The sequence below is a fragment of the Pseudophryne corroboree genome, chromosome 2 (assembly GCF_028390025.1).
Source record: "Pseudophryne corroboree isolate aPseCor3 chromosome 2, aPseCor3.hap2, whole genome shotgun sequence".
Classification (NCBI taxonomy): domain Eukaryota; kingdom Metazoa; phylum Chordata; class Amphibia; order Anura; family Myobatrachidae; genus Pseudophryne; species Pseudophryne corroboree.
Genome location: NC_086445.1, coordinates 692,626,930 through 692,651,988, shown reverse-complemented (window position 1 = coordinate 692,651,988; position 25,059 = coordinate 692,626,930). Strand labels below are relative to the sequence as shown.

General features: G+C 41.9%; 1 protein-coding gene across 12 annotated transcripts in view; it reads left to right on the top strand.

The window, feature by feature from the left end:
* The window catches only part of NFASC (neurofascin), a 185,827-nt gene that overhangs the window by 143,351 nt on the left and 17,417 nt on the right, over positions 1 to 25,059 (top strand). For 6 of the 12 annotated variants that reach the window (XM_063955223.1, XM_063955224.1, XM_063955227.1 and 3 more), the window contains 4 exons: positions 13,386 to 13,574; positions 16,189 to 16,305; positions 20,828 to 20,980; positions 24,263 to 24,394. In XM_063955223.1, the coding sequence (XP_063811293.1) occupies positions 13,386 to 13,574; positions 16,189 to 16,305; positions 20,828 to 20,980; positions 24,263 to 24,394 (591 nt within the window). The remainder of the gene's footprint in view (positions 1 to 13,385; positions 13,575 to 16,188; positions 16,306 to 20,827; positions 20,981 to 24,262; positions 24,395 to 25,059) is intronic. The other 6 variants (XM_063955232.1, XM_063955230.1, XM_063955231.1 and 3 more) reach the window with 3 other exon arrangements.

Sequence of the window (25,059 nt, the reverse complement as noted above, 5' to 3'; positions counted from 1 at the left end):
TAGATTTACCGGTAAGAAAAATCTTATTTTTTCTACCGAAGGCCATTTGGATATTTATAAAATCCTTCGGGGGCCATACAAGTCTGCCCCCGCGCGCGCCAAAAAAATGGGTGTGGCCAGTTAAAATGGGACGTGATACACATATGCCCCCAATAGTGCAGTGCCAGATCCACAATTGCCCCCACAGTGCCAGGTATACAAATGCCCCCACAGTGCCAGGTATACAGATGCCCCTCAGTGCCAGGTATACAGATGTCCCCACAGTGCCAGATATACAGATGCCCCCACAGTGCCAGGTATACAAATGCCCCTCACAGTGCCAGGTATACAGATGCCCCCACAGTGCCAGGTATACAAATGCCCCTCACAGTGCCAGGTATACAGATGTCCCCACAGTGCCAGGTATACAGATGTCCCCACAGTGCCCGGTATACCTTTTGGCGGGTACACGGAGGAGAGCGCGGCTATGTTGGGCGGCGGCGGCGTGTAAGACTTGAAACCAGCCGCAGGTTCGAGAGCCAATCAGAGCTCAAGGACCGGCAGCCGCGGCTCCTGATTGGCTGCCGGTCCGCAAGCTCTGATTGGCTCACGAACCGGCGGCTGGTTTCAAGTCCTACACGCCGCCGCCCGACAGTAGCCGCGATCTCCTCCGTGTGGTGACAGCTGAGACACGCTGCCGCCGGACTGTGCGGCGGCATGTCTCACTGAGAGGAGCGGGTGGGCCGGACCAAACGGCTTCGCGGGCCTTATACGGCCCGCGGGCCGGAGGTTCCCCACCCGTTATACACAGACCCCTTCCCCACATTATATTATACACAGAACCCCTCCCCCACATTACATTATACACAGACCCCTTCCCCACATTATATTATACACAGAACCCCTCCCCCACATTACATTATACACAGACCCCTTCCCCACATTATATTATACACAGAACCCCTCCCCCACATTACATTATACACAGACCCCTTCCCCACATTACATTATACACTGCATACACAGAACCTCTCCCCCATATTACATTATACACAGCATACACATTACCCCTCCCCCACATTACATTATACAGAGCATAGAGTACACAGCCCCCCCATGTTACCCCTAGTGAGACATTATATTGCAATATACACAGCCCCCACCCCCTCCCATATTAGACCCAGTACTACATTACATCGTATTATGCCACATCATATTACACATAGCCTCCATTCCCCCACATTATCCCCAGCACCCACCTGGTTACATTGCTCCTTCCTGTAAAGGCTGACCCCGGGACAGTGTGGGAATCAGCACAGTGCAGACACCCGCAGTGAGTGGTGAGGAGCAGGAAGAGGAAACTGCTGCTGGGCTGATACACAGACTCTGCAGACTGGAGTGTGGTGGGAGGGGTCAGCCACAGAGAAGCAGAGTCTGCAGAATGCAGGACGGCCACCGCTACACACAGTCTCCCGTGCTGGCCCCGCCCCCCAGGCTCTCCGATCTCGCGCATGCGCAGTCCACATTTTCAGTCTAGGCCTTTTAAAAACTGGGAGGGCTATCAAGGATTCCGGGGCAGCGGGAGGCTCATCTAAAAATCGGTAGCCTCCCGCTAAATGCGGGAGGGTAGGCAATCCTGGTTATGCGTCTTTCAAGCTGCCGTATTTTCCAATAATGTTCCTGCAAAAGGCAATTTTTTATGGAAATAGCCCTTCTTCCTGGGTTTTAATGAACCAGAGACCTCTATGCTATGCTGAGAACATAGGGCAACAAAATGAACTTCACCAGCCTTCCTTCTATGATGATATAACTAAACCACACCATTAGAGCCTATAGGACAGCATACCACCTAAGCTTTGTATGTCATGTCTTTGCTTTCTCATCAGGTTTAAAAAAAAATGAAATATCCGAGATTTTAATATAAGCTATAAGTGTTACAAAAAAATATATATATAAAATGTTATTTGTACAGTCCCAAATAAGCAATAGGTGTTGAAATCCAAAAGTCTAGAACATAGTATAGTTTGTTTCTAAGGTGGGTATTGCTCATGAGCGCAGGTAAGCCATATAATGTAAAATGTAAAGTCCTTAATTGGACAGTAAATGACCTTCTTGGTAAAAATTTTTAGATAATATCTACTCCAGCAATACAGTGAATATCTTAAATAGTTTATTGAAAATTAAAGTTTAGACAAATGAGTATTTTCCATTAATTGAGCAGATCACAGTTCATAAAAGCAGTAGTTGCTATTGCTACTGTATTGTCACGCATGTCACAGGTCACAGCTGGTTTCATCAGAAAAGAAACGTACAGATACCTTGCATGCAAGGATGTGTGTTCCTCCAGCATTTGGATTGCCCTTATCAATGACACTGAAAAAAGGAAGCATTTAGGAAGTAGCCTGTAGAAATAGCTGTTACACTTTCTCTAAGATTTCCCTTATACAATCAGCAGAAGTGTTGGAATCAGAGACAGCTGTAGTAGAAACAAGACAATCTAGATAGAGCCTTATATTGGCAAAGATTAGGTTAACATGCTGCCTCATATAAGAGTATTTTTTTTTAGAGGTCACAATACCATACTACGATTAAGGGATGGATTGCGTTGAACTGGTTGAGCTATTACCATTAGTAAATAAATTTAGTTTACTCACCTATAATATCCATTACTGGTATATTGCTGTGCAGCCTGTGCTAGTTCTTAGTAAAACGATGGAACAAGGAGAGTAAGTTCCTCTGCATAAGTGGAAACCAGGCTAACAGGCTAAAGGGGGTATACAATTAGTGCCGATTCTTTCGACAAGACTAAAAAAACAGCACTTGTTCATTGTTTTTAGGGCGAATTTGGATTTGCACTATTCAATTTCAGTGTCGCTTTTTCGACTTGTCGAAATGCCAGCACTGGCGAAAAACGCATGGATTGGCGAAATCCCTGCCATTCCACGCGTTTTGTTGAATGTACAGGGAGTTTTCACCAGTTTTTGAGGCCCATTTTCACCCATGCCAATTCACCCAAAACAAAAGGGGAAACAGCATGGCGAAAAATTTATTAAAAAACGGGCGAAAATTGACTAAGGTGGGTCGAATTAGTTCAGTTTTTTTCGGATAGCCGAAAAAAACGGCACTAATTACATACCCCCCTAGGCCAGTCACACTGTATCAGGGAAAGCCACATTATGTGGTTCCCCTGCTATCGTGAGAACCAGCACCAGCCAAACCAGTACATGACTGGAGTCTCTGTGGGGTGGGTTGAAAAAATAAGAATTTACTTACCGATAATTCTATTTCTCGGAGTCCGTAGTGGATGCTGGGGTTCCTGAAAGGACCATGGGGAATAGCGGCTCCGCAGGAGACAGGGCACAAAAAGTAAAGCTTTAGGATCAGGTGGTGTGCACTGGCTCCTCCCCCTATGACCCTCCTCCAAGCCTCAGTTAGGATACTGTGCCCGGACGAGCGTACACAATAAGGAAGGATTTTGAATCCCGGGTAAGACTCCTACCAGCCACACCAATCACACTGTAAAACCTGTGATCTGAACCCAGTTAACAGTATGATAACAGCGGAGCCTCTGAAAAGATGGCTCACAACAATAATAACCCGATTTTTGTAACTATGTACAAGTATTGCAGATAATCCGCACTTGGGATGGGCGCCCAGCATCCACTACGGACTCCGAGAAATAGAATTATCGGTAAGTAAATTCTTATTTTCTCTATCGTCCTAGTGGATGCTGGGGTTCCTGAAAGGACCATGGGGATTATACCAAAGCTCCCAAACGGGCGGGAGAGTGCGGATGACTCTGCAGCACCGAATGAGAGAACTCCAGGTCCTCCTTAGCCAGGGTATCAAATTTGTAGGATTTTACAAACGTGTTTGCCCCTGACTAAATAGCCGCTCGGCAAAGTTGTAAAGCCGAGACCCCTCGGGCAGCCGCCCAAGATGAGCCCACCTTCCTTGTGGAATGGGCATTTACATATTTTGGCTGTGGCAGGCCTGCCACAGAATGTGCAAGCTGAATTGTATTACACATTCAACTAGCAATAGTCTGCTTAGAAGCAAGAGCACCCAGATTGTTGGGTGCATACAGGATAACAGCAAGTCAGTTTTCCTGACTCCAGCCGTCCTGGAACCTATATTTTCAGGGCCCTGACAACATCTAGCAACTTGGAGTCCTCCAAGTCCCTAGTAGGTGCAAGGCACCACAATAAGCTGGTTCAGGTGAAACACTGACACCACCTTAGGGAGAGAACTGGGGACGAGTCCGCAGCTCTGCCCTGTCCAAATGGACATACAGATATGGGCTTTTTTGAGAAAAAAACCACCAATTTGACACTCGCCTGGTCCAGGCCAGGGCCAAGAGCATGGTCACTTTTCATGTGAGATGCTTCAAAACCACAGATTTGACTGGTTTTAAACCAATGTGATTTGAGGAATCCCAGAACTACGTTGAGATCCCACAGTGCCACTGGAGGCACAAAAGGAGTTGTATATGCAATACTCCCTTGACAAACTTCTGGACTTCAGGAACTGAAGCCAATTCTTTCTGGAAGAAAATCGACAGGGCCGAAATTTGAACCTTAATGGACCCCAATTTGAGGCCCATAGACACTCCTGTTTGCAGGAAATGTAGGAATCGACCGAGTTGAAATTTCTTCGTGGGGCCTTTCTGGTCTCGCACCACGCAACATATTTTTTCCACATGTGGTGATAATGTTGTGCGGTCACCTCCTTTCTGGCTTTGACCAGGGTAGGAATGACCTCTTCCGGAATGCCTTTTTCCCTTAGGATCCGGCGTTCCACCGCCATGCCGTCAAACGCAGCTGCGGTAAGTCTTGGAACAGACATGGTACTTGCTGAAACAAGTCCCTTCTTAGCGGCAGAGGCCATAAGTCCTCTGTGAGCATCTCTTGAAGTTCCGGGTACCAAGTCCTTCTTGGCCAATCCGGAGCCATGAGTATAGTTCTTACTCCTCTACGTCTTATAATTCTCAGTACCTTAGGTATGATAAGCAGAGGATGGAACACATACAACGACTGGTACACCCACGGTGTTACCAGAACGTCCACAGCTATTGCCTGAGGGTCTCTTAACCTGGCGCAATACCTGTCCCGTTTTTTGTTCAGACGGGACGCCATCATGTCCACCTTTGGTATTTCCCAACGGTTTACAATCATGTGGAAAACTTCCCGATGAAGTTTCCACTCTGCCGGGTGGAGGTCGTGCCTGCTGAGGAAGTCTGCTTCCCAGTTTCCATTCCCGGAATGAAACACTGCTGACAGTGCTATCACATGATTTTCCGCCCAGCGAAAAGTCCTTGCAGTTTTTGCCATTGCCCTCCTGCTTCTTGTGCCGCCCTGTCTATTTACGTGGGCGACTGCCGTGATGTTTTTCCCACTGGATCAATACCGGCTGACCTTGAAGCAGAGGTCTTGCTAAGCTTAGAGCATTATAAATTTAGCCTTAGCTCCAGTATATTTATGTGGAGAAAAGTCTCCAGACTTGATCACACTCCCTGGAAATTTTTTTTTTCTTTGTGTGACTGCTCCCCAGCCTCTCGGGCTGGCCTCTGTGGTCACCAGCATCCAATCCTGAATGCCGAATCTGCGGCCCTCTAGAAGATGAGCACTCTGTAACCACCACAGGAGAGACACCCTTGTCCTTGGATATAGGGTTATCCGCTGATGCATCTGAAGATGCGATCCGGACCATTTGTCCAGCAGATCCCACTGAAAAGTTCTTGCGTGAAATCTGCCGAATGGAATTGCTTCGTAGGAAGTCACCATTTTTACCATGGCCCTTGTGCAATGATGCACTGATTTTAGGAGGTTCCTGACTAGCTCGGATAACTCCCTGGCTTTCTCTTCCGAGAGAAACACCTTTTTCTGGACTGTGTCCAGAATCATCCCTAAGCACAGGAGACTTGTCGTCGGGATCAGCTGCGATTTTGGAATATTTAGAATCCACCCGTGCTGTTGTAGCAGTATCCGAGATAGTGCTACTCCGACCTCCAACTGTTCCCTGGACTTTGCCCTTATCAGGAGATCGTCCAAGTAAGGGATAATTAAGACGCCTTTTCTTCGAAGAAGAATCATCATTTCGGCCATTACCTTGGTAAAGACCCGGGGTGCCGTGGACAATCCAAACGGCAGCGTCTGAAACTGATAGTGACAGTTCTGTACCACGAACCTGAGGTACCCTTAGTAATAAGGGCAATTTTGGGACATGGAGGTAAGCATCCCTGATGTCTCGGGACACCATATAGTCCCCTTCTTCCTGGTTCGTTATCACTGCTCTGAGTGACTCCATCTTGATTTGAACCTTTGTAAGTGTTCAAATTTTTTTAGATTTAGAATAGGTCTCACCTAGCCTTCTGGCTTCAGTACCACAATATAGTGTGGAATAATACCCCTTTTCTTGTTGTAGGAGGGGTAATTTAATTATCACCTGCTGGGAATACAGCTTGTGAATTGTTTCCCATACTGTCTCCTTGTCGGAGGGAGACCTTGGTAAAGCAGACTTCAGGAGCCTGCGAAGGGGAAACGTCTCGACATTCCAATCTGTACCCCTGGGATACTACTTGTAGGATCCAGGGGTCCTGTACGGTCTCAGTGTCATGCTGAGAGCTTGTCAGAAGCGGTGGAACGCTTCTGTTCCTGGGAATGGGCTGCCTGCTGCAGTCTTCTTCCCTTTCCTCTATCCCTGGGCAGATATGACTCTTATAGGGACGAAAGGACTGAGGCTGAAAAGACGGTGTCTTTTTCTGCAGAGATGTGACTTAGGGTAAAAACGGTGGATTTTCCAGCAGTTGCCTTGGCCACCAGGTCCGATGGACCGACCCCAAATAACTCCTCTTCCTTTATACGGCAATACACCTTTGTGCCGTTTGGAATCTGCATCACCTGACCACTGTCGTGTCCATAAACATCTTCTGGCAGATATGGACATCGCACTTACTCTTGATGCCAGAGTGCAAATATCCTCTGTGCATCTCGCATATATAGAAATGCATCCTTTAAATGCTCTATAGTCAATAAAATACTGTCCCTGTCAAGGGTATCAATATTTTTAGTCAGGGAATCCGACCAAGCCACCCCAGCTCTGCACATCCAGGCTGAGGCGATCGCTGGTCGCAGTATAACACCAGTATGTGTGTATATACTTTTTATGATATTTTCCAGCCTCCTGTCAGCTGGCTCCTTGAGGACGGCCCTATCTATAGACGGTACCGCCACTTGTTTTGATAAGCGTGTGAGCGCCTTATCCACCCTAAGGGGTGTTTCCCAACGCGCCCTAACATCTGGCGGGAAAGGGTATACCGCCAATAATTTTCTATCGGGGGGAACCCACGCATCATCACACACTTCATTTAATTTATCTGATTCAGGAAAAACTACGGTAGTTTTTTCACATCCCACATAATACCCTCTTTTGTGGTACTTGTAGTATCAGAAATATGTAACACCTCCTTCATTGCCCTTAACGTGTGGCCCTAATAAGGAATACGTTTGTTTATTCACCGTCGACACTGGATTCAGTGTCCGTGTCTGTGTCTGTGTCGACCGACTAAAGTAAACGGGCGTTTTAAAACCCCTGACGGTGTTTTTGAGACGTCTGGACCGGTACTAATTGTTTGTCGGTCGTCTCATGTCGTCAACCGACCTTGCAGCGTGTTGACATTATCACGTAATTCCCTAAATAAGCCATCCATTCCGGTGTCGACTCCCTAGAGAGTGACATCACCATTACAGGCAATTGCTCCGCCTCCTCACCAACATCGTCCTCATACATGTCGACACACACGTACCGACACACAGCACACACACAGGGAATGCTCTGATAGAGGACAGGACCCACTAGCCCTTTGGAGAGACAGAGGGAGAGTTTGCCAGCACACACCAAAAACGCTATAATTATATAGGGACAACCTTATATAAGTGTTTTCCCTTATAGCATCTATTTTATATATTTCTTACGCCAAATTAGTGCCCCCCCTCTCTGTTTTAACCCTGTTTCTGTAGTGCAGTGCAGGGGAGAGCCTGGGAGCCTTCCCTCCAGCCTTTCTGTGAGGGAAAATGGCGCTGTGTGCTGAGGAGATAGGCCCCGCCCCTTTTTCGGCGGCCTCGTCTCCCGCTCTTTAACGGATTATGGCAGGGGTTAAATATCTCCATATAGCCCCCGGAGGCTATATGTGAGGTATTTTTTTGCCAAAAATAGGTTTACATTTGCCTCCCAGGGCGCCCCCCTCCCAGCGCCCTGCACCCTCAGTGACTGCCGTGTGAAGTGTGCTGAGAGGAAATGGCGCACAGCTGCAGTGCTGTGCGCTACCTTAAGAAGACTGAGGAGTCTTCTGCCGCCGATTCTGGACCTTCTTCTCGTTTCAGCATCTGCAAGGGGGCCGGCGGCGAGGCTCCGGTGACCATCCAGGCTGTACCTGTGATCGTCCCTCTGGAGCTAATGTCCAGTAGCCAAAGAAGCCAATCCATCCTGCACGCAGGTGAGTTCACTTCTTCTCCCCTAAGTCCCTCGTTGCAGTGATCCTGTTGCCAGCAGGACTCACTGTAAAATAAAAAACCTAAGCTAAACTTTTCTAAGCAACTCTTTAGGAGAGCCACCTAGATTGCACCCTTCTCGGCCGGGCACAAAAATCTAACTTAACTGAGGCTTGGAGGAGGGTCATAGGGGGAGGAGCCAGTGCACACCACCTGATCCTAAAGCTTTACTTTTTGTGCCCTGTCTCCTGCGGAGCCGCTATTCCCCATCGTCCTTTCAGGAACCCCAGCATCCACTAGGACGATAGAGAAAGAATGATTGCCTTTCCCCTTCGAAAGACCTTCATTGAAAGCACTTGGACTGTACGATAATGTTAGGTTGTTCCTCAAACCTCTGCCCATTATACAAATAAGTATTAAAAATTAAATAAACCACTCCCTGATATCCCTGGCCACCACTTAATTACAACACCATAATCCACTGGATTATGGTGACTATAAAACAAATTACATTCTTGCATTTTTAATCCGCAGGGAAATGTTTTTCATTTGTAATCCAAAAACTAAAGACAAACTAAATTTTCTTCTTTTAATCCAAAGGGGAATGTCCTTAATTTGTAATTCAGAATGGAAGTCAGATCTTCTTTTTTGTAATCCAAAGGAAAATGTCATAAAACTAACCAGATTTTCTTTTCATCTAATGGGAAATATTCTTAATATGTAATGCACAAGGGAACATCAAACCAAATTCTCTTCTTTTAGTCCAATAAGAAATGTCTTTCATTTTTAACCAAAGGAAAAACTAATCCAGATCATCTGTAATTAATCAAACAATAATCCATCATGAAGTTCTTTCTTGTAATTCACTGGGAAAAAAAACCCACAAAAAAAAACATTAAGGTACTGCTAACTGCTCTATGCCTGATGCATATTTGAAGTGAATTACATTAATTGCGACCCCCTTTAGCTGTACAGCCAATCAGCTAGTTGTGATATATTAGACAGCGATGAAGGGTGTGTTGGAGACACCCTGTTCAGAACGCTTATAAATAGAAAGTATTTGAATAACTACGGATGTGAAGAGAAAAACACTTACCAGTGCTGTGTCTATGGCTCATTGATTTCTATAGCCTCCATTCATTTTTATAGTACATTAATTTCAGTAAAGCTTCACAGCAACATTGAAATGAATAGCCTATAGAAATTACTTACAGCTATGGAAAGCAATGGGAAAAATACAATGCTGCTTGACCATGCCATAACTTGGTGTCCCAGCACTCTGTGATGGCCACACCCCCTGAGCACATGATGCCATGTATAAGGATGGGGACATCATCACCAGAAATTACAGCAGTACACGAAGCAGGGAGCTGTAAGTGCTGCAGTATACACATCTAAAGCATCCTAAGGACACTCCATGTGGCACTGCAGAAAAGATTCTGGCTGCAGATAGTCTTTCCAGGCACCCTGCTAGCCAGATGCTGCGACTGTGGAGCAGTGGTGGTGCCACCCACTGGGTGAGCTCTGTGTGTCAGTACTTCTTACACACCCCTAGTTACTGCCCTGCTGGTTAAACTGCTGGGGGCTAATTCTGGGTTGGGAGCAAAGCAAAAGAGCAAGTAATTTGCATCCTGGCATAAGCATTTGGTACTGCAGTTGGGGTAGACAGAAATGGGCACAGCCACAGAGGTATAGATGTGAGAGGGGCAAGTCTAAACTCAAATCAAAATTGCAGTCTACAAATAAAGCTGCCCAGCACTTGTAGGCTACATGCAACAGCAGCCAGTATTTACTCTGCATAAAAAAGTATTAGCACCCCGTAGATTACCATGTGGTTTGCCCAGTACAAAGTTGCTTGCTCTTTTTGCTTTGCTCCCAACTCTGAATCAGACTCCTGGGACTGGATGTAATGAAGTCTGTTTTCGGTGGCCGTGCGGGAAGCCGGCCAAACTTGGATGTTTTTTTAAAAGGGCAATCATGTACAAAGCTAAACCATGCCTTGTACATGATTGCCCCTTTAAAAAAAAACGTCCACGTGCGGCCGGCTTCCCGCACAGTAGCCAAACTCGTACTTCATTACATCCCATCCTTGTGTAAACCCCTAGTGCATTGGTACACAATGGACTTTTCCAAGTGTGTTCACGTGGTAGAAATGGAAGTATCAGCACCCAGAAATCAGTACTGCAATGCAACTGCACAGACACAAGGGAACACACTAATGAGATTAGACACATTAAATAAAATGGATTCTATTTTCACATGCTTTGTACTAACACGATACAGGTGCAGCATTTACATGCCAATGTGATACTGGCCGTCAGCAGTGATATAGTTACTGGAATAAAAATTATTATATAGCATTACCCTGTCCCATCTAGCTGAATGTACTGTAATAGAATGAAGAAGTCTTGTAGACAAGGTTAATGGCTGGGGTCCGAAATGTCCTGCCAACAAGCATGCATGCCTTGTGCCTGAAATGTATATCCTTTTTTTAAAGAGATTATACATTATATATGTGTGAGTGGCAAAATGAATGTATACACAGCATTGACTGCATGGAATTAGTTTAGATGCATACTATATGCTTAGCTGAACAAGATCAATGTAAATGCATCCTGCATGGCTGCCAACGTGCAATAGAAGCTGTATCATTCTTGTGTCAGATTCCAACAACTGAGAATGAGTGGAACTGTCAAAAAGAAAAATCTCAATTACACCTACTGTATTGTCTAACTAACATTATGTGGCTCATTTAGCAGCACATACATATATATATATTTTGTGGGGTAAATTTACATACTGCCCATGTGCAAAAAAAATTAATCTGTGTAGATTTTTACATATTGTTGACATGCATCTGATAAGACCTAGAGAGGGGAAATAATAGCAGGTAAGGGTGGGCAAGTACAGTATATGTTGAATACAGTAGCAATGTGTTAATGGAATTGCAATACAGTTAAACTTCAATTAGGCTTAGATGTATTCCTAGAAATGCCTATTAGGGGGATTAACACTTGCGGATGCCAGATCACTGGTGCATAGTACACACTGATAAAAATGACTCAGTTTAGCTGATTCTGATTGGATGGTTATATATTGACCATCCAGCTATAATATGTACAGAAGCAGCCATCTATTCACATCATTTAATTGATATTTCTAGCTGGATAACTGCTGTAAAGAAGATTTCTTTTATTTCTTGAGAAGTGTTTATTTTTAAGTAGCTTTATATGGAAAAGGAATCTAGTTTATTTTAAAACACAGTGAAGACATTAAATCTCTTGTATGTATAACACTTATTTACATTATTACATTGTATACAAATAGGGTAATTCATCATTATCATTTACTACAATCAACCCTTATCTCTATCCTATCATGGGGGTGTAAGTAAACACACTGGCTACGCCTTTCTGATGCAAATACTGTTTCAGAGCTGGGATAACAAGCATTGGCAGTGATGTGTAAAGTGTGTGCTTTGCTGGACCACTTTCTTGCATGCTGGCTTCATTATTTGCATGGTCCAGCCACGTGGCTGAAAATCATGCAGAGTTACTCTTTTTTAATGAAATTCTTCCTGTACTTTCTTACTGCCAGAGAATTGCATCTGCCTCTGTGCCCACTTAGGAGGCAACATTATTTCAAATAATATCTGTTGTATTATCTCTTATCGTAGAGTGGCTGGATTTTTGCATTGACAACCTTTGATCAATATATTTTATATTTGCAGCAGTAGTACATGCAGTATGTCTCTCTGTACTGCACATTTTGCAATGTCTCTACATGTAAATGGTCTTAATTATAACTGGCGATGCCATATCAAAATTAATAGAATAATACAAAAATTATATGACTAATACAAGGATGATAATTATAAATTCTGAATTTCATCTTTGTATTATACTGATTATTTTTATAATCAAAACTCTGGAGTATAATGGAGTATGAAAGAGAGGGCTCTGCCTCACCTGCCAACTGCACATCACTGGTGGTGGTAATAGGAAAGTTTGAGATACTTGGATACATTAAGGACATAATATATATTTGCTACAAGCCCTTGGTTATACAGTATGTCCATGGCACATACAGATGTGTCCTCATTCATCTAGCCACAATACGCCACACAGCAGGAGATGCCTAGTGTGAGTGAGGCGCTAGGTCCCGTGCAACTCTGCTAATGTTGGGTGTATTTTTTTTTTTTCCCCAAAATACTTCTTAGTCGCAACTAGGACGCACCAGGAGACTGTGCTGATTCATTTGATATATGACCCTTGTATGTGTGTGATTGTGTCTGTATACAGAACAGAACTTGTATTGGAAAAAAGCTGCGGCTGCTACATTGCATCACTTTGTGTACAGATTCAGAGACTGTGTTCAGAGACTCAGTTGCACACAGATATACAATTGTCATATAGCAAATTAATCAGCACAGTCTCCTAAGAAGCATTGTTGGACAAAAAAAGATGCAAGAAAGACGCCTGATGCTAAAAGAGTCTCACATGACTTGGCGTGCCAAGAGGGGCTGTTTGGCCAAACTGCAGCAATGTTTTATGAGGACATATCTGTATGGAAATGCTGCAGCATGTTAATGTCATGTACAGAACTGCAGATTGGAACTAGAATGCTTACCACGTGTTACTAGACAAGAGCCCGTTATTTGCCATCCTCTAATGTATATCTCAGTAATATGAGTTAAGACACCTCAACCTGCTGTTGTCCCTCGTTTGTTTGTACAGATATGATTTCAGATGGGCAAACACACAATCACAAGTGTGTATAAAAAATAAATTAGAAAATAAATGAGTAATATGCATTTGCACCTGTGTTTCTGGGTGGTAACAGACGTGTGATCCTTTGTGTGCGTAAAACTTGCATCTGTCTGCTCTCTTTTCATTCTGTTTCTTCCCTTGTTCTTAGTTCCTCCCACGTCTCCAGCACCTGTCACTGATGCTCCCACAGAAATGCCAACTCTTCCCCCAGCCACTCCCAGTGATACCAGTACTGTCCACACTACAACTAGTACAGTCAAACCCACTACAAAAGCCGTCCCTGCCACTATTGGTACCGACAGCTGGCAGACAACTGTGACTACCATCCATGAAATAGGTACCGGACTTTAAAAAGGATCCATTATATTGTCACCATTAAAGAAAGACTAGTATAGAATTCATCTAGCCTGGTGTGCCTTAGATAAAGCCAAAAACAGAGTTATGAGTCCTTTTTAAACAAAATCAGTGTACTTTTAATGACAATTAAAGTGGATCTGTCAGTCCTGAATAATCCATACTGGAATCTATGACACATAGACCTGTCAGTCCTGAATAATCCATACTGGACTCTATGACACATGAACCTGTCAATCCTGAATAATCCATACTGGACTCTTTGGCACATAGACATGTCAATCCTGAATAATCCATACTGGAATCTATGACACATAGACCTGTCAGTCCTGAATAAGACATACTGGAATCTACTGTATGACACATAGACTTGTCTGTCCTGAATAATCCATACTGGATTCTATGACACATAGACCTGTCTGTCCTGAATAATCCATACTGGAAGCTATGACACATAGCCCTGTCAATCCTGTATAATCCATACTGGAAGCTATGACACATAGACCTGCCAGTCCTGAATAATCCATACTGGAAACTATGACACATAGACCTGCCTGTCCTGAATAATCCATACTGGACTCTATGACACATAGACCTGTCAATCCTGAATAATCCATACTGGACTCTATGACACATAGACCTGTCAGCCCTGCATAATCCATACTGGAATCTATGACACATAGACCTGTCAGTCCTGAATAATCCATACTGGAAGCTATGACACATAGATTTGTCAATCCTGAATAATCCATACTGCACTCTATGACACATAGACCTGTCTTTCCTGAATAATCCATACTGGAAGCTATGACACATAGATCTGTCTGTCCTGAATAATCCATAATGGAATCTATGGCACATAGACATGTCAATCCTGAATAATCCATACTGGAATCTATGACACATAGACCTGTCAGTCCTGAATAAGACATACTGGAATCTACTGTATGACACGTAGACCTGTCTGTCCTGAATAATCCATACTGGACTCTATGATACATAGACCTGTCAATCCTGAATAATCCACACTGGACTCTATGACACATAAACCTGTCAGTCCTGAATAATCCATATTGGACTCTATGACACATAGACCTGTCAATCCTGAATAATCCATACTGGACTCTATGACACATAGACCTGTCAATCCTGAATAATCCATACTGGACACTATGACACATAGACCTGTCGGTCCTGAATATTCCATACTGGAAGATATGACATAGACCTGTCTGTCCTGAATAATCCATACTGGACACTATGACACATAGACCTGTTTGTCCTGAATAATCCATACTGGACTCTATGACACATAAACCTGTCAGTCCTGAATAATCCATATTGGACTCTATGACACATAGACCTGTCAATCCTGAATAATCCATACTGGACTCTATGACACATAGACCTGTCAGTCCTGAATAATCCATACTGGACACTATGACACATAGACCTGTCGGTCCTGAATATTCCATACTGGAAGATATGACACATAGACCTGTCTGTCCTGAATAATCCATACTGGACACTATGACACATAGACCTGTTTGTCCTGAATAATCCATACTGGACACTATGACACATAGACCTGTCGGTCCTGAATATTCCATACTGGAAGATATGACACATAGACCTGTCTGTCCTGAATAATCCATACTGGACACTATGACACATAGACCTGTCTGTCCTGAATAATCCATACTGGACTCTATGACATATAGAAAAATGTGCAGTTATTTAAGAACAAAAATTAAAATTTGTAATAAAATGTTATTCCATTATTCAAAGTTACAGGTGTTAGAGTTTTCTATAATGACTAGTATAAGATTGTAAAGGGGTGTATAGAGAGATATTTCTGAAGCAGGTCCACTTTAAGCCATGGTGCATCGTCATGTATCGTCAGGTATTATGGAAAAAGATTCCATTTGTGACTATTAGCCAGTAACAAGAAAGTGTTACTTGTAGGCAGTGGCACTAAAGCAGATATAAACTGTCCTGATGTAGACCCTATAATAACTGTGGTGAGGCTTATTTACTTTCTAAGAAGTCAATAAATACAACATTGTCAGTTGGTGGCATGATACATTCAAATACATTAGAATTATAGACCCTGCTATTTATTTTAAAGTACCATTAGTCCTCAAATCCCAAGCTGTCTTATAAAAGGTAGTAAGACTATGAGTCTCCATGCCTTGCTAGAACTTGCTAGGTTTGGCATTATAGCTGCACTTAGCTCTCTCTCCCAAAATATGAATAAAAGAGTCTGGAGCATCCTGTTATGGTGTTACTGCCAGGAGGCCAGCTGTGTGTAGTAAGTAACATGTCCCTCCCATGATCACAACCTTGTCTATATTATCTACAGTTCTTATTAGCTCCTGAACATTTAACAGATATCTTAGTACATTTGATTTATTACAGTAGCTCTGTTATAAAACGATTTTACATACATGAGGCGAAGGCTGTCTAGTAAATTAGTGTTTATAGTGAGGTCATAGCCATGTTTGTTATTTCATGTCATATCTATAACACCCTTCATACTGGGACTTTTTCCCATACAGTATGCTGTTGGTTCTAACTGTTATAAATCACTTTCTCAGCCACAACAGAACAACCTATTTGGAACATCACAGCTTTGCCCAACAGCCACTGGGCAAACATCACCTGGATGCATAACTTAGGGCCTGGCTCTGAGTTTATGGTTGAGTATATTGACAGTAAGCATCACTTCTGCATGTGGAGTTTGTGTAGCCTGAATGGATCTGCTAGCTACCACCCACAATCAGCCTCTGCCACACCGCCCATAAACATACTACAGGAAGGCACTTCAGGAGCTGGTTCCTTAATGATCAGCATGGGTTACAGTGAGCCAAATTGGTTGACATTTTTTCTAACATATAATTTATAAAGAGCTTTATGAACAAATTCCTCATCGTAACAGCACCTTCAAAATCTTTTCTGTTTAATATATGTTTTTTTACTATCTGTGGTGACTGAGTCAGAACGAGGGCTAAGTGCTAATTAAACTTCTATAGTGCTGCAAAGCATAATATATTGTACCATCAGAACAAATGTGATACAGTTGGTCCTGGTTAGGCAGCAGTAGCAATTTTTCTATTGATGTTTCTGCATAATTTAAAGTAGACATTTTTTATTATTATTTTTTTTAAAGCAAAACCAACTGATTATAATGCAGTCTTAGCCCATCAGATACAAATGCACATTATATTTTGTTATACAGATGTGTCCTCATGAATCTTTCCTGCAGTCACACCAAACAGCCCCTCTTGGCATGCTAGGTTGTGCTAGAATCTACTAGCATCAGGTGTCTTTTTTGACGAAAATGTGTCTTAGTCACAACGCAATGCAACTAGAACGCACAAGGAGATGGTGCTGATTAATTTGATGGGACACTTGTATATCTCTGTGCGACTGAGTCTCTGAATCTGTATACGAAGTGCTACAACGTAGCATCCACAGCTGTTTTCAAATACAAGTTCTGTTGTGCTCCGTGTACAGACTCAGTCACACACAATATACAAGTGTCATATATCAAATTATCCAGCACAGTCTCCTCATGCGTCTTAGTCCTTGCATTGCGATTAAGATGCATTTTCGGCCCAAAAAGACACTCAACATTAGCAGAGTTGCACAGGACCAGATGTCTCACTCACGCCAGGCATCTCCTGCTGCATGGCATATTGAGGCTGGATGTATGAGGGCACATCTGTATATTGTGAAAAAAAACTTTATTATCTCCCAATGGTCCCACCTATTATTTTGTTTTGATTCCAAGTAGCTTGCAGTAAGAAAGCTCTATACAGACATGCTGGCTAACACATGTTTTTTTTTCCAAGGAAATATAATATAACCACTCCTGGAGTGCCTATTTTGCTTTAAATCAGCTTGTAAAATTGATTAAGTTAAATACATAGACATTCATGGGAATTATCGTTGTTTTAATTTGAGAATCTAGCTACAGTATTTGTGATCATCCCTAATGTAATGGCCTGTACAGACCCCTCCCCCCCAGGCTGGTATCCGGTCTTTAGGTCGACAACACTTAGGTCGACACTCATTAGGTCGACCACTATTTGTCAACATGCATTAGGCCGACATGGTTGTTAGGTCAACATGGCAAAGGTTGACACATGAAAAGGTCGACATGAGTTTTTCACATTTTTTTACATTTGTCAAAAACTTTTTCATACTTCCACGTGGACTATGATTGGGAGTAGTAACCTTGCTGAGCGCAGCGGTAGCAGAGCGATGCACCTTGCCCTAAGCACGAGCCATGCGAGGTGACATGGTGCACTAATTGGGGTTCCTGGTCACTTTTCGAAGAAAACAACACCAAAAAAACTAAAAATACTCATGCCGCCCTTTTTCCATGTCACCCTAATGACCGTGTCGTCCTATTTCAGGTGTCGACCTAGTCACTGTCGACCAACAGTGTACGACCTAATGACTGTCGACCTAGTTACTGTCGGCCCAAAGATCCACACATCCCAGGCCAATGTCATCCCAACTACGTACTTTATAGGGCGCAAACAATAAATATTTAATTGGACACAGCATGAGATAGTTTTGAAAGTTCCCATGTATATCTATGTGTACGTTTTATAAAACATGTTCCTGTTTTATTTATACATTTATTTATATATATATAAGGTGGCTTTATGTTATCAAAACGTACATGCTTGGATGCACACTTTTTTCCATGCAGCTGTCCATTCGTCATTTATATACATGTACAGAAAGGGAAGGTCTTGTCACCTCATATATGAAAATACAACTGATTGCTGTGCATTGCACTACATACAGTATGCTTTGCTTCTGTGTTCAGTACTCATACTTGATGTCTTCAACTTAATATATTATCTGTCTCTATTATCCACCAGGCAAGTCCATATTGCAGCATTAAGGTTTGAACAGGAAGAATATTTGTAGAAATATGAAATATAAGCTACAGTATTTTACACATAGATTAAATAATGCTTATGTAAATGTTTGTTTCTGGTGTTTTGCTCACATTGGTTCTGCTGAGTGCACAGAGCAGTGCTGTACTGTATTGACTTACGTGTTGTATTAGATATATGTTGTATTATACATGTGGTTGTAGCAGAACAGTTTTTAGTGAAATACTCCAGTGATGTTAAAAATAAGCTTTACAATAAACCCAGCTGGGAAATAAAGGTATGCCATTCCTCTACATATACAAGTAGACAGAGCATTACCAGTGGATATACTAATTGCTGATAAAAAAGTAATTGAAAAAAACATTGGGCCTAATTCAGACCTGATCGCAGCAGCAAAGTTGTTCTCTAATGGGCAAAACCATGTGCACTGCAGGTGGGGCAGATATAACATGTGCAGATAGAGTTAGATTTGGGTGGGGTGTGTTCAAACTGAAATCTAAATTACAGTGTCAAAATAAAGCAGCCAGTATTTACCCTGCACAGAAGCAATATAACCCACCCAAATCTAACTCTCTCTGCACATGTTACATCTGTCCCCCACCCTGCAGTGCACATGGTTTAGCCCATTAGAGAACAATTTTGCTGCTGCGATCAGGTCTGAATTAGGCCCGTAGTCTGATAACATAATATAGACCATATTTTCCATGTGATCTGTATATATTGTATAGTAAAGTTTTTGTTTGTTTGTTTGTTTGTTTGTTTGTGAAGTACTACACTATTAGTCTTGATTTGTGTGTAATATTTGAATAAATGGAATAGGACAAAATTAGCCACACAACGCATGTGCACTGCTTATGGCTGTATTTTGAGTTGAGCATATACTGTATTACTTTTATGATCCCATCTCTGGAGAGGTGTATCTGGGCCAATCACGTGTGAGTTTTTTTTACAGAGATATGAGGAGTCAGAAGTCTAGAGATGGATCCGATTTTGACATACACGTACCTTTGTCCCATAGGACTGGTGTTATATTCTGTGTTGTTGATGATGGATATGTACATATACAGTAGATTTCAAGGTGTACTTAACATAAGAAAAGAAGAACTTAGCTGTAGAATCATAAGTGTATAGATGCATTTTTATGTGTACTCGCCATTCCACATTTCAGGTACAATATGCATATAGGATAGCCTTAAATGTGTATTGTGCTTGGTTACATAGTTACAGTTATATTGCGATCACTCCAAAGATGTTGTGATGCCTTCTGTAACCTTATTCATCAAAAAGAAAATGTCTCCAGACTGAGGAGCTGTCACGTATGTAGAGCTCCAACTCAAGTGATAAGATTATTGAAATATCCGGAGATTTGCATTGATCAAAATAAAATTTAACCCAAGTGGTAAGATTGTCATTTTCCAGTCCCACCAGCCTGATCTAGATGGATGTGGCATCAGTTTTAATTGGATGGCCCTTTTTCTAATAGCTACATTCAGTCAGAAAGCGGATTTAAACAACTATCAATTCCAGAGAGGAAAAAGGGATTACTTTTTAAATATGCATTTAAGCAACCAAGAGCACATCAATAATGTAGTGCGATGGTTTAATAAGTGAGGGCGGAGCAGTGGAACGGTGCTTGGTGAGACTTTTCACCAGTCCGTCTGGATAACGTCCGAAGTTTTCAGATAAGCTTATTTGCTAGCAGATGGAATAGGACTTTAGCTGTGTGCATCAGAATAGTGTCTGTCAGTGACATTACGTATTACAGTATATATTAAGCGCAAATGGTTTCCCTCTTAGCCTGTGAAAGTGTGTTTGTTGTGGCTTTGAAGTCTCAGTAAATTTTGAACTCTCCAGTTATATCTTGTAGAACTGAAGCCTGAAACACTGGGAGAAGCTACTTGTGTATATATTTTGAAAGCATAACGTAGTTTTGTGTTGTTACAGTATAGTTATCTGTGACTATGACAGTTGTATAAAGAGAAGCATTGATTGCCTCATAGGTTAGAGTCCGGATAGTTGCAGCATGAGCGCTTGGAATGCAATTGGAGTATTGTTTTAGATTTGTATGTATAGTGTTATGGAATATATTGGATGCTGTATTTGCATATATAGCCAGCATGTGTCTCATCTTTATGTAGTGTTTGCAATGTAATAAAACCAGACCAATCAAAGGGACTACTTGTGCAAAGATGTTTATGGTGAGAGTCATGTATATGGATGTGGGTCTTAAATATATTTGCATGAAACTTTTGCTCTGGCCTCCCTACACATCCCATAACCTCAAGTCAGCCGACGTTCATCCTCAGCTCTTTCCTATCAGGTAATAACATGAACAGAACTGTTCCCGTTAAGGCTCATCCCACCTCAATTCAGCTGTTTGACCTGGTCCCTGGGATGACCTACAGAGTACGGGTTTATTCCCGGAATCACCACTCAGTCACAAGTCCGTATGTGACGTTCGAGACCAGCTCAGGTGAGGGCTTTGTGTTAATTCAGTAAAAGCAGAGATATGGTATCTCTGGTCTTTAACCTATATATAGTTCACTTGGAAACATATTTTGTTAGTAAACGGACAAACTTCATAGATTCTAGTTTAGAAATGAATGTTAAATTGGTCATTCAATAATCTCTCTTCTTGTGGAAATAGCTGTAGCTGCGTATTTCTTGGGAAGTTTTAATTAGCAAACTGCAAACATTTGTTAAGCATGTTACTATAATACACACACACACATACACACACACACAAATGTGTCTTGTGAAGGCGCTCTTACAGAAAATACACTTTCTAAACAGTATCTTCCGTTAACTTTATAGTTTGTATTGTGCAGAGTCTTCTATAATAATCATGGCAGATAAACAATGAAACATTTATAGAGCAACTTGTAGTTAAGTCCCTAAGGGGACTATAAGCCTGATTCAGAGATGGACATAATGTCAATGTTGTACGCAGTGCAGGGGCAAACGCAGGATGTGTATGGGGAGTTTCCAGAGGAGGATGACAATTGAGGTGACCAAGTATATGCCGGGTCTCTATTGTGATCCCTTTGTGAGGGCACTCAGCTAAGTATTGCATTTGATTGGGAGTGCCAGACCCTTTGATATTATATATATATATAGTGTGTGCATGTACACACATATATACATTTATAGACATACAGTACATACACATTACTTGTACTGTATTGTCTTCTTACAGCAACAGCAGACCAGGAAGTGCAGGTCACTGCAGCGATTCGTGTGCCTTTGAAAAGGGGATGGGGTGAAATTCCACAAGGGGTGGGGCTTAATTTGCAGACTGCAACAGGTGGATACATTAAAAGAAAAACAAAAAAATGTCCAACAGGGGGGTTTCCGAGTACTCAGAAACCCCCCATGCCTGCATTACAGTAATGGAATTGTTTTTTGCTACTGAGCATGCGTATAAGTTGTACTATGCATGTGCCGCGATAGTCTTGTGATGGCGGTTGCAGTGATAATTTATTTGTAGAGTGAGTGAGAAGCAAAGACCAGTTGTGGGAGGTGATAGGGGAGTGGCGGCTGAAATGCAGATGTATTGTTGCTGTTTCGGGGACGTGTCAGAGCTTGTGAATGCAATCTGATATTCAGTTAAAATGAACCCGCCATCTTACTTCCGACGGCCATGCTGCACAAACATAGGGTTGCTCAGAAGTTCGATTATAAAGCGATATGTGTCCAATGGTGGCATCTTCATACAGCGGCAGATCTGAGATGCCACAAGTGGACATCTCAATATAAATGCCGGTGTCTGCAGCATTTTCATATTTGCGCACAGCTGATGGGCACCTAATCGCAGCTGTGAAGACATTTGCGTACATCTCTGAATCAGGCCCTCTGGTCTATGTTCCTGCCTTTGGGGCATATTATATATGCACTGTAACTTACTGAATAAGATATTACTCTGTGGCTGGGCCAGACTCCGACCTGTTGCCAATATAATCTATAGGTGACATCTAATTTGTTCAAACTGTGTATAGACAAAAAGTAATAATTGTGAAAGTGGAGACTTCTTGATAATATATATACTGTATGGGGTGATTTTGTTTCTGCTCTCTTATAGAATCTACTTATTGTTTGCAAATCTCATTAAAAATAACAATACTATCAAGACTAACAATTGATAGTAAAGCATTGTAACAAGAAACAGGAAACATAAACTAAACCTATTTTAAATAACAAAAAAATGGTGTGCAGAAGGCTAAAGGAAGTGAGGAAAAGAAGAAAATGGCTAGCAGTGGAGAGGGGGAATACCAGTGGGGGGAAAAAAATAGATCGTTATACCATACATTTATTAACTCGTCATCATCCAGAATGTCATCTAGATCAGTTTCCCACTTTATTGCCTGAGAATATTTAGCAGAGAAGGAGAGTATAAGGAAGGAATTAGGCCTCTGTAGGTCAAATTTCTGAGAGTAAATTCAATTGCTGGTAAAGGCCTGCTGATTATGTTATTGTATATTGGAAATAGTGCTTAATATGAAAGTACTGGTAAAATCAAGTGCTATGGAAGACAATACTCTTTTGGATCTCAGAGAAGAGGAGAAAATAATTAAGGATCATCGAATTTCATGTTAATCTTCAGCTAGAATTTGGGAATCTGCAGACTCCGTAAAGTGGGAATAGAGGGTTGCACCAGATTGAGTTTATCTGGATGGGAAGGGAAGGAGTTGGGGGATGGTAGTTCTATGCTGAAACAGAGAGTAAAGTTGTGTACACACGGTGAGATTCAGGCTAACCCCGATTCTCACTGTGCGATAGGGACTAGGTCGGTATCGCAAGCCTAGATGACTGTGCTTGCGATACTGGCTATGTACGATTTTGTCTAAGTGTCAATTTTGACTATACTTTTATACTAAATAGTCAAAATTGACTTGCCTGCACAGTCTGTCTAGGCTTGCGATACCGACCTTGTGGGACCGCGCATCGGTATCGCAAGGTGACTTTCACCTTGCGATCTGCACTAACTTTTCTTGCAATTTTGACTATATAGTCAAAATTGAAAGAAAAAAATCTTACCGTGTTTACATACCTTATGGGAAAAAGGATGACTTTTCACAGAAGGAAGACTGCAGGGGCGGTTTTGGCGATGTTGAATGACAAAAATCCGTGCTGCTTATAGAAATTATATGTCTCTTTTTACCTTTCTGTAGTAGATGTTTGAGCAACTGTGAAATTATGAGTGTATCATCCCTTGTTCTATGTGATTATGACATTTTCCATGCTTCCATCGGTAAATTTCACATGAAACTATTGTTTTATAAGTGATGTAAATATCATATTATATGAAAAATGTGGTCTCATTAAGCAACATAAAAATTGTCTATTGTTCCATCATTGTAGTTTACTGTAAGCACTGTTCTCTTTTACTTTCCATGAACTTCAGGGCTCCATATCCCTGATCCTCCACAATCCACAACCACAAATAAAAACAGATTTCTTGAACTCCTCACATGAGCTCCAGAGAGTCTGCCTGAATAGCTCATTCCTGGCCCACTTGATGTAGAGAGGCCCTAAACGGACTGTGCTGCCTGGCTTACTTAAAAGACTCCATGGAGTCTTCCACAACATGTGATATTCAGAATTTCATCATTAATGAGACCTCCCACCCTACAAAATCTGTTTCTTTCCTCTATGTGTGGATATTGTGTTCTTTGTTATACATGTGTGATTAGTGTTTCCTATGTACATGTGAGTTACAGTGCTTCTTTATGACCAGTGTTGTGCTCACCTCTGGCAGCTTACACAAAGAACCAGGTAGACATTGCCACCCAGGGCTGGTTCATTGGGCTCATGTGCGCAGTCGCTTTGCTGGTGCTCATCCTGTTGATTGTATGCTTCATCAAGAGGAGCCGAGGAGGCAAATACCCAGGTGAGGGGCAAATACCAAACATTGCAATGTTTAATTTAAGAGGAAAATATTCATTTTGTTGTCATTGTATGTATATGTATATATATATATATATATATATATATATATATATATATAGAATAGGGGAATATGGGTATCGGCGACTGGTGTTGTTTAAAACAGAATCATTAAAGATTAAGATTTATGAGCCAAAAAATATAAAATTAACAAACAAGCTTTCTCTGAAGAAGTCTGATTGAGACGAAACGCGTTGGATTCCCTGTAGTGACCCCCCTTGCCTATCTTAAAAGCTAAGTCCGAATTCCTTACATTTTACAAAGATTTCTTATGCTTTTACTTTTGAAATTTTATGTCTTTTTATTCCACTTTTACATATTAAAAAGCTTGTTTGTTAATTTTATATTTTTTGGCTCATAAATCTTAATCTTTAATGATTCTGTTTTAAACAACACCAGTCGCCGATACCCATATTCCCCTATTCTATATCCTTTCAGCAGTATTGTGCCTGTACTGCACCTTTAAGGGTTGGCAGACACCTTTAAGTAGGTACTGTACGTGTGTGTGTTTGATCAATACTAGTGCTTTTTTAAATCACTTTTTTACTGAGATTTTACCCCACAAGTGGCGCAATATCATTTTCTGTTACACATATATATATATATATA